This window comes from Athene noctua, chromosome 11, assembly GCF_965140245.1.
Source record: "Athene noctua chromosome 11, bAthNoc1.hap1.1, whole genome shotgun sequence".
Taxonomy (NCBI): Eukaryota; Metazoa; Chordata; class Aves; order Strigiformes; family Strigidae; genus Athene; species Athene noctua.
The window spans coordinates 12,098,599-12,113,236 of NC_134047.1; the positions used below are offsets into that span (position 1 = coordinate 12,098,599).

At 43.2% G+C, this 14,638-nt stretch overlaps 1 protein-coding gene across 3 annotated transcripts in view; it reads right to left on the bottom strand.

The window, feature by feature from the left end:
- LOC141964428 (vascular endothelial growth factor receptor kdr-like) overlaps positions 1-14,638 on the bottom strand; it is a 141,379-nt gene that overhangs the window by 90,732 nt on the left and 36,009 nt on the right. For all 3 annotated transcript variants that reach the window (XM_074914786.1, XM_074914785.1, XM_074914781.1), the window contains exons 2-3: positions 11,988-12,084; positions 7,756-7,967 (exon numbers count right to left, since the gene is read on the bottom strand). In XM_074914786.1, coding sequence (XP_074770887.1) covers positions 7,756-7,967; positions 11,988-12,084 — 309 coding nt within the window. The remainder of the gene's footprint in view (positions 1-7,755; positions 7,968-11,987; positions 12,085-14,638) is intronic.

Sequence of the window (14,638 nt, forward strand, 5' to 3'; positions counted from 1 at the left end):
AGCTTGGCACATCTGTTCCTCCTGAGTTGGGAAGGTAATATGCCCTACGAATCTTACCCATAAGCAGCCATCAATTCCTATAGGATAATTAAAAAGAATAATTTACTGTGGGCTGCAAAGCTCATTATATGTGAAGAAAGACAAGAGCTGTAGCACGTTAGGGACTTATCAGCTCCCCACCAGCTCCAAGGCGAGGGAAAGGCCCCTTCCCTTTGGTCTCAGACTGGCTGTCTAGCTCTCCAGGTCAGTGGAAGTTTGCAGGAAACTGCAGCCAGGCCAGGGTGTTACTGTTTACCCAGCACAGCTCAAGAGGGAACACAAACAGCAAAGTGAAGGAAGCAGAGGCAGCAGGACAGTGGAGGGGAAGGGGGCCGGCTGTCCAGCCATAGGGACAGAGCCAGGCAGAAAAATCAAGTATGCCGCACACAAAAGCAACTCAAAGGTCAAGTGCCTACAAGAACATTGTTTACCTTCAGACGGTGAAGCCCTTCATGTTTAGATTCTCTTTTGTCTAGGTGGAGATTAATTGCTGCTTGAGATGAATTTAGGGAGGGTCCCTTTTAACTCAGCAGTGTAATAGCAATTGCCTGGGGAATGTGCAGTTCTATCTTCAAGACTCCACAGTGACAGCATGCGAACACAGATATGGGACTCCTTCGCCTCGTGGTGACATCTGTTCTTTTGTTTAGTGTTATCTGTAATGTTGGTGACTATCTACCAGGAAGTGGTGGAGGTCTGTAGTTATGTCATGCTCACTTGCCATTTGAATCTCGCTCTCCAAAGGTGCTTATGGGTCCCATCTTGCCAGCTGATGAAGTTAAGGGACTTAAAAGCCCTCAGCATTGCACCCCACGAGCTCAGCATGTTGTAGTCTCCAGCTCTCCTACAACTCTTTACTTTTCAGCATCGTATCACCTGCCTGCGTGTTTGAAACATCCTCCTGGGACAGGATTTTGTACAGGATTTTGGGTGCTTTTCATTGCTGCTCATGTTTCATACACCTTGATGGCGATTTGTCTCATGATGTTTGCATTATACTAAAGCTGTGGAGATAACATCACCTCTCCCTTCAGATACTATCCATCAGCCCACAGAGATGATAAGCACTAAATGGCCTTTGAGGACAGTCATCCTTAGCTATGTATGTCTGTGAAATTCCTGAACATTCTCATTTTGCTTCTTCCTTTGTTCCTTCTAAAGATAATTCTCTCACCCTCACTATTTATTTTCTTCATTCTGTCATACCTTGGCTGGGAAGCCTGAGCAGAGTTTCACAGGTTAAGTTCACATTTTGACATAATCGCCATGAAGTTTGTCTTCATCAAGGTCAAAAACACTGAGAGGAGGTTTATAATCTGTTCTTTATGTTAACAGGACAATTAACAGTTAAGTGACACGTTGGTCAGAGTATTTTGGGAAGCTGTACAAGGCAATTGCCTGGTCTGCTGTATTTCTCCTGGTAACCCATCAAAGCTTCTTCTAGGTACAGGAGTAACTTATATAAAGTCACTTGTTTTGAAACTGGATCTTTGAAAATAAAGGACTTTTCACGTTGGCAGGCCAATGAAAAGAACTGGTGGTGGAATGTTTAGATTAAACAGAAAACAGAGTATTTAATCTTTAGGCAAAACAAAAATGACTGCAAAACCCCCAGAAGACATTCTGAGTCAACACGAAGCATTCTGTTTTGGTCAAATGAAATACATTCTTCCCCCAGAGATTGCTGTTACAAACACAGGAATATTTGTAGAGAAAAATATTACTTTAAAAAGTGTTACTTCAAAAATTGTGGAAGCAGAATGCTTCTCATTGCCAAACAAATAACAGCCAACATGTAAGGATTTATTTTTTTAAAAAATGTCTCCATACTTTGGCTGAAATTACATTTCAAGCACCAGAAGAATTCATAAATTCTGACTCCCACAACACTAGATTTTAGGCAGGCATAGACTTTGTAGAAAATATTGACCAGCTTTACCATCATTAAGAACAGGTCTCACATTAACTGCTGACAGCCACAGACCTTGAGTAAAGTTCAGCAACGAGCAGTTACTGAATGGATAAGAAATGGGAAGGAAGAAGTGGGGGAAATGTGTGTGTGATTTTGGCTGCCAGGCCTTCATTTAGGAGGAGAGGATCATTACCTCTTCCTGCAGGGATGTCAAGTGCTGTTGCTGACTTACTGCCAGGAACTTCTGCTGCTCTCTCACCATCATATCTTATAAGGCTCCTCCACTTAAAAGTGACACTTTAGGATATGATTTGAAGATACAGAAGGTCTTGATTCAGAATGGAAAGCATCTTCCTTTTCCTTTGGATCCAGCCTTTAATACTTGAGGATCAACAGAGAGGGTCCTGCACAGCGACATAGCCTGTATTCCCATGTCATGTGGCCCTAAACACTGTTAGCTAGGATATGGTGCCAAACCCTTCCACCAGTCTGTGCAAGACAGCCAGCTTATCTGCTGGGCTCCATGCTGAGCAGACAGGACAGCATTTGCCTATCTCAGCTTGCTGAGTGTCTGGCAGCAAGTGTAGCTGTCTCGGTGTCTCCAGCATGAAAGAAAGAAGAAATGCAGCTCCAACTCTGTTCTCACTGGTAATATCTTCTGGAAAGCAAGCCAAAGCCCAAGTCAGGGCTGTCACCCTGGCCCTGCATTTCTGCTTCTCACATTTGGATTATCTCTGTGAACTGTCAAGAGAATTTAAGGAGGCAGAAATCAGCTTCAAAGAACATCAGAACCAAAATATGATCTCATGTGAGGGGTGCTTTCATGCACCTTCCACCCTCTTTAGATTTCCCTTGGTGGGGAAGGGATGAAGAAAATGCGGCTTCACATCTCTGGGCTGTACAGTTTGATAAAGAAGAGACAGTGGTTGATGGACACTCTGCCCCCGTGCAGTACTTGTACCACTCTCCTTCTCATTCTTTGCAATAGCAAGGGAGAGATCATACCCTTCCTTGGGGATGCCTTGCTGCTGGACCTGACAAGCAGTGAGATGCATGCTCTGACAGGACAAGCTGCTTGGATGCATCCCCCTTTTTCCTTCAGAACAGCCTAAACAGGACTTGTGCTCCCAGTGTTCCCATATAAAAGTCTGTCTTGCTTCAAACTTGATTTCCAGTTCCTGTGCTCTGGAATCCTGGCAGGACTGTACTATGGCTCAAGCCTCCAGTGCTGCCTGCAGTGCTGGTGCTTCATGGTGTCCATATGAACTTTGAAAGGAGCCAGAACTCAAATTCTCTGCAGTGGTATCTTCTGTTACACTGTAAACAAATTACTCCCTCAGTCCTGCCATGTTCCTAACACACTGTAACACTGAGATGGTGAAACACCAGCAGATGAATTGCTCCGTGTGGGAAGACACTTAAAATATCCACCAATCTATGTATTCAGAGAGTGAACCACATGAGGCCCAAACAGGAATTGGTGATGCTACCCCAGTGTATTTGGGCCCTTGTGTGAGAGCCAACACTGATGTACTGGGTTCACATACATAATTTTGTGCCAATTACAGTATCATGGTCAGAGGAGGTGGGACTCCTGTGTTCCTGAAGTGTTTGAGAACCAGCCCCATTATGGCCATAATTATTTCAAGAAACTGAATAACAGCCCTGCTTTGCATAAAAATTAGTAGAGGATGTCTGTTGCTGGCCTGCTTGCCCCATGTCTGCGACGAGGAGATTGCCTCCTTTAGCCCTACAGTTCTAGCAAAGCAGTACTACTGGTGTGTGTGGACAGGAATCAAAGCACAACATGGAAACTTGGATGAACTTTTATAGACACTCAAGATGTGGCCAGTTCCAGCTACCACAGTAAGAATGTCAGACAAGTTGCTGATGGAGGGAAGCAAACAGAATTGAGCTTATGCTTCTTCCTACTGATGCATTGACTGAGTGGTACAAAAAGGTGTAGCAAATCCCTTACTGCTACAGAGAGCTGAGGACTGCAAGGGGAAATCACTGCGAAAGCTGAGGCAGCGTTTCAGCTGATACAGAGAGCTTTTCCAGCTGATGCCCCGAGGACTATTTTATACATTGAGACAGTTGCTTTGCTGACAGTAACAGTATTTCAAATAGCTGAGAGCTGCAAGTCCTGACTTCTGTCTAGGCTGGGGTCTGGGATAGCCCTTTGGGAAGGTGGAGCAAATCTTTGCTTGATTTATCTGTTTTTCCTCCTCCTCTAAGCCATGTTAAATTTTATATGTGCCCTAGGAAACACTGTAGAGAGGGCTCTCTATATTTTAACACAAAATAGACAGCCTGTCCTTTCTTTTGGCACCGGGATCCCAAAGGTTGAAATAAATGTGTATGTTCCTCACAGGGAAGTACCCATTTGGTTGGGAAGGGTAATTGCAGGAGATAGATAGAAGCAAATGACATTGGCTAGCTGGCTTTGGCAGCATTTGCAGTGGAAATGCCATCCACATGAGACTTTATGACGTGGGCCCCTATGTGGGCAGCTAGTTTGCAGTGAAGACCCATCTTTACTGCTACTGGTCAAGACCTGGCTCAGCAGACTGCCTATTCTGTGGACTGAGGGTGGGCTTCCCCGTTCGCCCTTTTCTCTGACAGCAGCCACGAGAGGCTTGCTTGGCTGCTCTTCCTGTGCAGCACTGCAGCACCCTGTTTGACCAGACGCTGCATCTCGCTACAGAGATTATCCCTCAGAATTGCAATGAAGTTAAACAATGCCATTAAAAAATGCCCAACTATTTTTGTTGCAGCCCTTAACTACGTTGTATTTCCAGCAAGGAGATGGGCAACAGGAGGAGGGAGTTGTCTTGCTTTTTAATTACGATACTTGGGACTTGCAGCTGCAGCGGGAAGCAGAAAAGGCCTCGGGAACAATTATTCAGGATTAAGATCCTGAGTTCTCCCTCCCTCCAGACTGTCAGTGCACAGCTGAGGCATGGCAGCTGACCCTGCTGCCTTCGGGTCCCTTATGATCCGACTGATGTGCAGGGGTCACAGCTCAATTGCACCAGGGGGGAGAGCTGCTGAATGCCAGATTCTGACAGAGCTTAGAAACTCCACTGGGGAGGCTGTAAAAACAGAAGCAAGCACAGGAAATAATAACCAATAAGCGGGGCTTCCGATACAATCATGTTCTCATTTCAGTGTCAAGCAGCAGGCCAGGAATGAAGGGAAAAAATACCATTCCCCTTCCTTTTTTGGCAATAATGGCTTGTAACCTCAGAGGAATCTCCAGCCTTCAGGGTCTGGCTCAACATTTTCTCACTCCACCTGGCTCAGTCTCATAAACACCCTGCTGAGCACTTGTTCTCTCCACAAAATGTCTGGAGAGATGTCTTTTGGACCTCACCCCTGTTTGGCACTCACAGGGAACTGTGAACTTCTTCACTTAAAGACGACTGATGGGTTTCTCTGTGATGTCCAGACACTGTCAGACCAATTTCCTTAAAAAGGCATGTTTAAATATTGAACAAAATTGTAGGTATTTTCTGAATGCCTTACTTAACTCCACAATGTGTAAAGCCCTCACTGAAGAACAGCTTTCTTGTCCCCAAAAGAGCCTTCTGGCTTTCAACAAATATACACAGGAATTGAATGGGAGGAAGAGCGCCCTGAGGACAGCATCCATGCTGAGGTATAAATAGCTTCATTTCACTGAGGCCAAGCAGCATCCTCAGACCAGCAGGCCAGATCCCAGCAGGCACTTGCAAGCTTATGGACTGAACTGCTGTGGCAGAGCTCTGCTTTGGGGTGGATGAGCAGCTGGCTCGCTAGGACATGGACAGGAGGGATCCCTGTTGACTTGCCTTTCTCACTACTTCACCCACCGAATGCATAGTCCAAGCTGGTTCATTTTCTACCCACTTTTCCTTCAATAACTTTTAAAGCACAGGAGTCTGAGTAAGAGCTTTTAGAGCAGGGAGGGCGTATGACACAATTAAATTGTGTCTGAGTGAGGACAGTCTTGGAGGGTGATTTAGATAAAACAGCCATCCAGCGCTGGTTTTCAGGGAAACCTTGGCACAGCAGTCTTAGGCAACCAAAAGGACATCCTGCGATTTTTTTTAGATTAGCACTGTTCCAAGCGCGTCGCTGGCAAGCATTTCATAACTTGAGATATTTTCTTAAGGAAAATGCTCAGGCAGTCCCAAAAGATCTATAACATTTCCTGCACGTGCTCCCACCATAGAGTAATGAAGACCTGGGTAGCCAGCCAGGGCACTGAATCAGGATAGAGAATTGAGTTTTCAGTGCACTATTTCCTGAAGCGTAGGCATTGGGCTGGGTTAACAATATTAGATGAGGGGCATCTGAGCAGTGTGTAATGAGAAAAGGAAACAGCTCAGCACAAGAACTAGGGTGGATAAAGCAACCAGGGCTTAGAGTAACAGGGAAAAATTTTTTAAAAAAGGAAATAGAAAGGGAGAAAAAAAATACTTCAGGAACTAACAAGTAACACCAAAAAACTACTTTCCAATAAGAGGAAGGCTTGCTGGGAAAGCAGGGAAAGGATAGAAAGGGACTATTTTCAACAGACATAAAGAGACAGGAAAATGTCATCCACATGAATCAAACAGGTGTGTTCACCTACTAGAGCAAAAGTTGAATTTAGCTGTGTGGGTATATCACAGTCCCCTTGGGATGGGAGTAACGCCTCATGATGGTTCACCATCATTAGCAATACCATGAGACTATCAGAGCTGTCCAGCAAACACATGGGGTTTCTGCATGCGTAAGTTTGCTGAACTATTCAAATAATATCAAACTCATTGCCTCTCTAGCATTTGTTTTAGTAAGAGGATTTAAAGAATCACATTTTAGCATTTATTAGAAAAATTAAATTAATTCATTCATGAGTACTTGTGGGGAACTGAATAGTAAGACTATTCAGCACCAATGGAGTTCATGTCATCCCCTATTAAAGGCACTGAAAGTCAGCTCCTTTATCTGACTACTCACAGTCTCAGCTTGGAAGATCCAAAATGATTCAGTGGTTTAGTAATGTGTTTGTCAAGTAGATTTGAAAAAAATTCAGCATTTTGGGGGAATGTTCTTCTAAGAAAAATTGGTTGCTCAGTATGTCATATTCACTTAATCACTGAGGACCACGCTCTTCTGAAGTTTCTGCTTCCATTTATTATTGGCTCTGAACTCAATGATTCCAACACATGGGGGAGAGGCAGTTCTAAGAGGACAAAAATGAGCAATGGGCCATTTTTTACAATAAAATTGTATAATGCAGTCATCCAGTTTTGGATGTCTCACAGATGTGAAGGACAAAGCAGTATACAAATGTGTAGGAGAGGGAGGAATTGCAAAGAATGCTGTCAGGGATTTTCATGTCTCGGGAGGAAGGGAAAGAGAGAGGACTTGGGTATTCAGGATGAATCTTAGGAAAAACACTGTGATAGCAAAGCCCTTCAGAATAAAAGAATTTATTCTTAAAAGGAAAAGAGGTTTAAAGAAATCAGTGTATCTGTTATTTGGAACACAAAACTAGATGGGACAATCTAGTTTTCAAGTCCTGGAACTGAACAAGATAGGTAATTTCTGGTTCTCACATCTCTGTCCCTGTGAATTCAGCTGTCATGAAAATCCAAATATATCCAGCTTTTTCAAAATGTCAAAGCTGGTGCTTGCTCCAGCGCTGGGTCACTGGGGCGGTGGTATGTGTGAAAGCACCTGAATTGGGTTGCTTGTTCTACCTAGGACAGATCCCACAGTTGAAAACAACTTATATTGCCAGAAAGCCACAATAACAGAAGTGAAATTCTTACCTTTAACAAACACATAAATCTTGGCCATGAGATCCTCATTAGATGGGGAGTCATCATAAATGCAGGTGAAGTAACCGGTGTCATTAGCTATGACTTTCCTGATGACAAGCATGCTGCAGCTTTGCCTTGTGGTATTACGACAATTAGTTATGAACACCCGGGGATCTTCCTTCTGGTCCGCCCTCAAAAGCCAGCTTACAGAAGTTGCTCCTCTGTCAACATAACACAGTAAAAGTAAGATAGAGTCATGACTTCAGACAAAATTTGGGCTTCCCTCTGGCAACTGTTATTGATGTTCTCAATGTTCCCACTCTTGTTATTTGAAAATTAAGAATAAAGCTTGCTGGGTGCTTGTTTCCACACATAAGGAATTAAAGTGGATCACCCCACACTTTTCCCCAGAGCAGGGGAGATTCCTGAAATAGTCTGTGGGAACTGTAGCGAGCTAGCTTCTGGAGGAAAGATTAATTTTTATTTTCACAGACTTCCTGACCATAAGTTTGGTTTTATAATACTGTATTTTAGCCACTTCAAATGTTAGACAGCACCAGATAAAATTATATATTTCTTCCTACCTAAGGACCTTGCATATTTTAACAGCTAAATTAACTAATATTTTCTTATACTAAGGCTGCATGGAGAGAGGAGAACATTTATGTAACTTCACATCACCTTGCTTGCTTAATCAGCAGTGACTCAATGTTGATTTTTGTGAAGGGTCTGGAACTAATCAGATTAAAAATCTTAGAATATCTGCTCAAGACACTTTTTTTTTTTTCAATTTGCCTTGTCACGGCAGTCAGAACATAAAACTAGCAGGGCAGATGATACACCATTTCACCCACCTGACCTATTTGTTGTCTTATCTATGATCACAGCTAATGTCAAATGCAATTCTACGTAGTTCACCAACAAAAAGCAAGGACTTTTTATAACCTGTTGCAGGACTCAGAGAGAGCTTTCAACTGATCTGAGTTAGCTCAGTAACAGGCACTGGCTGCGCTAGTCCTGTTGTGCTGGAAACAGAGCTCCAGCACTCTTGGAGCTCTCTTCTGCTTGGGCTGCACTATGAGGACTCTGGTGATGTACTAGTACATACTATACATGCTTGTGAGATGAAGATTATGGTCTTTTCGTCATGGTCTTTTGATGGTCACAGTGGAAAATAGTGGGGTATGGGGGTAATCATCCATGGATTTTTCTGGGGAAAAAGTTAATATTAGAGGGAGGCAGTTCTGTATGTGATTGCAGAGAGAAGCCACTCTTCAAAAGGACAGGGGATTGACTCAACCCTTCACACTCAGTGAATCCCTGTTGACCCAATGACTTTTGCTGAGCTGAGGAAGGAGTAAGAACCTCTGGATTTCCCCAACTGAGTGTCGCCAGGGAGAAATCCGGTCTAGACACATCAATTCAGTATAGAGGTGCTAATACCGAATGTATCCAACAAGCAAGCTGTGCGAAGTTTCCAGTTAGCTAATAACTCTTAACTACTCTTTCTGTGCCAGTGGCTTTGTAGTGTTGCAGTAGATGCAATAAGGGTATGCATTTGCCAGAAAATTCAGTGACACTTAAACAAACATCCTCTTGGCCCCTGTTTCTGCCTGTCCTTTTGTTGCCTTCCTGAAGATGATGTGGACGTGGGGCTGAACTCTTGAGGTTATTCCCAGCATGTAGCTGAATGAGAGTGTTGGGAAAAGTGTGAGTATCCTCTCTGGTGAACAGCCTCACGCCCACTTTTGGAAGCACCGGTGACTTGAACCACCCCACCTCATTCGTCATACCAGCTTCCTGTCCTTCAGGGTGCTGACATTTTTTGACGCGGAGGTCCCTACCCAGTGCTCTTTCCCTGCTTTGCTAACGTCATTAAATGACCATTTCTGTCAAGGAATGGGAGTCCTGGCCTAGAATATGGAACAATACCACATCACATTCGGGCACTCAATTCCCAGCATATCACCATGTCCCTGCCCTTCTACCGTCACCTCTGGTGTCCCATCAGGGCTGGAAATCGGCAACAGTGGCTCTGCAGAGCAGGTCAGGGATTTCACACGCTTGCACTTCCTTACATGTGCCCACTTCTTCCTCCTGCATATTTTATCCTGGTGGAAGATGAAGACTTTGGCTATTGTTTTGGGATTTTCACACCTGGCAGAGGGGAGTTGCAGCAGTAGCTTTGGCCAGGCTGCCAAAAATCAGGAAATCCTGGAGAAGAATCTCAAATGAATGGAGTTTAAAGGAGAAGGGATGTTCACACAGTTACCACAGCTACCTGCTCAGTCTGCTGCCTTGTGCTGTGCTCCACACAGCCCTAATGCCCCCGGAAAGTACGAAGGACTTCAGAGCTCTCTTTGGGCCAGTCCAGAGCTAATCTGTGAGTGTGCAGACAGTGCTGTGTCAGAGGAGGCAGGACGGCAGACATCCACAGAGGACGTGATACAGGGATTCTCGTACTCAAAGTGCAGAAATGACACTTCTATCTTCTATTCCCAGCTCCTGTGTGACCTGAGGCACAGAACTGAAGTGCTCTGGGCCTCTGTTCCCATGCTAGCACAGCAGCATGCTACCATACCTTTCTATTTCTCAGATCTGTTGTGTGGATTTATTGCTTTGCATCCATAAAGCAATTTGGGACTGAAGTGCTAATAATCATCTATTTATTCATCTGGTGAAAAGAGAAAAATAGGATGTTCCTACAGTTTAAAAAGGCAGTGGATGGAGAACTGCTGGAAAGTATTGATTTAATTGGCCTGGAGCACTACACCGAACTCATGGCCACATAGCGTGTTTTATGAAGCACTGCGTCTAGATTTTAAAGGACTATTTAAACTTTATTGCCATCATACTTGCTTCTTGCCAAGCTAAAAATACCACTTTAAGGTTGTTTTGACCTCATAAGCCACATGGCTAGCTGGAGGTATTTGGAAAAAAACTTTCTTACACTCCAGAAGACATCACAAATTTACACAGTATGAGTCAATTTACTTTTCACTATAACAATGAATTAAAAGACTAGGGCAAAAATCAGAAGGGACATATGTGTCAGCATAAGTATGAGTCAATTTACTTTTCACTATAACAATGAATTAAATAGACTAGGGCAAAAATCAGAAGGGACATATGTGTCAGCATAAACTACAGCTTAGATTTACCTTCCCACTGCTTTTTCTTACTGTTTCTAGTAATTTCTATTGCAAGAAACCATCTATGTCTTGACTACAGTCAGGAGGACTTTGCAAGAAGGTGTAAAAATAATGTGTGTGTGTGAGAAACTGTGATAGTCTGTATCACCTTAAGCCTTCTCTCCTACAACACTCTCAGAAGAAATTAAAAAACAACCTCTCACAGTAGCTTCGCGTATGAATCACACTCAGAACAAGCGACACCTACGTACATCTCAGTCTGAGGCCTTTTGTGTGACAGAGCAAGCTAATATATGTTCTGACACAGCAGAAAGTGCTCTGACTCTTTGTATTTGCTACTTAGTTGTGTGCCAGTCAGCTGTGACCAAACGCTATATCCCCCATTTCCAGAGGAATCTCCCTGTAAACACATTACCAACATTTTGCTTGTTTCTTGCATGGTGAATTTTTACACATTGTGGCAAGAACTGGAGAGCTGCCATAATTTAAAATATCGTCAGTCTGGCTTTTTATGAGTCCTGGTTATCTTTGGTTTAAAGAATATGGTATGTTTAAACAGGTCGGGTCTTTGAAGGTACACATACTAACTTCTTTTTACTAACTGCCACCTTATAGGCTAGATGGTATTTGAGCTTGGGCAGTTTAAGCTCATCTATATATATGTAAAGAGCTAATGACATGCCCTGGTGATCTTGTTTGTCATTTACTTATGGACAGGGAGTGAAAGAGTGATTTTAGCTGCAGAGGAGCTGAATCTGAACCTATTTTCAGACAAGGATTATCCAGCCATGTCCTTAAGCATGGTACATCCCCCTCCCATAAGCTTTCCCATGTGCTGAGTCAGGATTTTGCTTGGGCCCCTTTACAACATAAAGAATCTGGCCAAGCTGAATGCTGACCTGAGCCTTTCCTCCGTGCTCTATTACAGCCTGTCAGATTCTCCTCCACACAGAAATGCATGTGAGGGTAAACAGCACTGCTTCCCAGCTGGCTGTGCAGCAGTCTTTGCTCTATCCTACCCAGAAGCTGTGCTGTGCCAAGGTAATCAATACAACCAAGGAAACCCAGCATTGCCAGAGCAATCCTTACCTGCATTTTATTTTTAGGGTGTCTCCTGGTAAGATGACAATGTCGTCTTTGGCAATGCTTAGCGTTGGTTTCTCAAAAAATTCTTCCTCAGCAAGACCTGACCCAAATAAAGAAGAAATCATCATTAGGCTGGCTATTCAGTGTGGCTAGAACAGGCACAATACAGTAGAGACAAGCTTTTTGTTTTGTAAATAGTTCCTAATTTGGGGGCCCACACAGTGCTTGCATTTATACCAATGCAATTCAGTTGAGCGTGGAGTTAGTTGTGAGATCCCCTTAGTTTGTTTTTATTGTCCTTTATTTATCTCTTCTAACACTGAGCACCTGCATTTCTGCTAATAGTCTTTGTCTCCTTTTATTTAGAGCTAGCTTTATTACTGAATTATTGCAGATTTAGGAGAACAGATTTGTTTAAAAAGGATTTTACACACATATAAAAACATAAAGAGTCAGGTCTTTGTGAAATAATTTGATGTGTGAGCTCATATATTACATTTTAATCAATAGAAGAAGAGAAACAATAATTCTGGGGAGCAACTCTTTGATTCACAACTGTGAAGCATCTGCTACATTAAAAGCAAATCAAAAACCTGCTGTTTTCCAAAGCACCATTCACAAATACTGCATTTGAAGTAAATAGCGAGCGACTTGCTTTGTGGGCATCATGGCTGTGTACTGATGTAATGCTCCAAGGCAAATTTGCAGTGGTGCCTGGGACACCATCATCGGTGCTAGTGTGACAAGGTTTGTCAGGTCTCTGATGACAATGATCTTTAATGACAGTAGTGATAAATGTCTCTCTCATCATCATCTCCCAGTTCAACAAGTATCTTCTAAATGTGAAACTGTCCTCAGTGAGATGTGTATCTGAGTGTACATCTATGACAACAGAGTTTGCAGAAAGTGAAACTGAGAAGAAACAGAAGTGAGGTTGGCCAGGCTGGTTTCCTTGTCCAAATTCAAAGTAACATAATCAAGGAAAGAAGAAAACAGATAAGTATCTCAGTTTCCAAAGCTCTGACATTAAAGCCGTATGTTTTCTTTACCCTCCCACTCTTCAAATCTCTATCTTCTTCTTTGCCTTGAACTTGATAAGCCAGAAATCTTTAGCTGGGCTTATAACAGAGGCATTATTCCTAGCAGAATAGTGGAGATAACATGTCTAGCAAAAAAAGAAATATTAGGGTTTAACTTTTCAACTGGATGAAACAGTGATTTTCTTGCCTCCCACCTCCCAACTCTCATCTCTTTTTTGCTGGATTTGCATAAAATGCTCTTAGCCTGACATATTCTCTCAGTGTGGAGAGTGAATCACTCCTGCTTTGCAGAGTCTGGCTTCTTCCATGAGCCATTCAAACTCCCATCAGTAACTCAGTGGAGACCAGCTAATCTCACAGCACCAGAGAATCCTTCCCAAAGGGAATCCTGCCCAGACAGCATGTTTCTGGAGTCCCTTCGAAGGCATACTGACCCTTATTGTAGACTTTAAAGTTGTCCTAGCCATTGCTTCAGCATCAGAGGTATCTCCCCCGCCCCATACCACCCCCGAGTTTTGCATTGCTATGACACTATAGCTCTATCTCCAAAGTCCTTTGCAGAATAAGAAGTTGGATTCTGGCCAACACAAACTCCCTCCAATGCATCTACATGACATTATTTAGCACGGCCCTACCTAGAAACTGCTATTATGTGTAGTGCCGTGGAAGCAAAAGAGCCAGTGGGTTCCAGCACTTCAGTTCCCCTGTTTCTTTTGAGAAGTACCATTATTCCTAAACACATTCAGGATGACATGTGCATGGTGCAGCATCATGTTATCAAAGAATCAAGAGAAAAAGTCCCAAACTCTACAGGAGACACTATCAGTCTAGCATGCCCTTGCACCTGACTCTGGGTCCCCTCTGGTTTCTAGAAACAACCAGTTCACACTGAGCATGGGCTGAACTTTGGCATGTGTTATTTCATGATGCTGAGGTATTTCAGTCTCTTAAGACCATGTGCTGAGCTCTGCAAAAACAATCCAAAAAATGGCTAACAGCTTTGAATATGTTTGTCAAGTGTCATTTAATTTCCTAGCTGGGGATTGTTTGGGTCCTGTGTAGCTCTCTGAAGACACAGGTACTGCCGTGATCTGCTCTGTTTATGCTGTGACTTCAGCCAGGTGCTGCTTTGACTTCGAAAATCCTGGGGTTTGAAATAATCCTTTATTTCTTTCCTCCTGTGACTTCAAGTTGTTCTTAGGGCTTAGGGAGGTTTAGCTGATGTCTCAAGCTGGCTTTTTAAACAGGCCTGAATTTTACTTCTCATGAGCAAGTGTGACACTGTCAGAGGAGTCTAGAGTACAGTGCCAGGCAGCTGGCGTTAGACCTGAGCTGCTATTGTGACCAGACAGCAATGCAGTCCTTGGGCTTTTATGATATTTGAGGCTGTTTTTGCTAAAAGAAAGAGAAGTATTTTTCAATTATTCTGTTTATACTTCTGAGCTACTTTTTTCCCAAAGTTTATTTTGGCTTCAGGAGCTGAAGAAAAGAATAAGCAAAGTGTAATTTCAGTGCTTTTCCACCCCATGGAGGACAAGAGGAAAAATTCCTCTGCCACACACACATTTGATCGCTGCTGCCAGGTGACAGAGGGTTTATATAAACACAGCATGT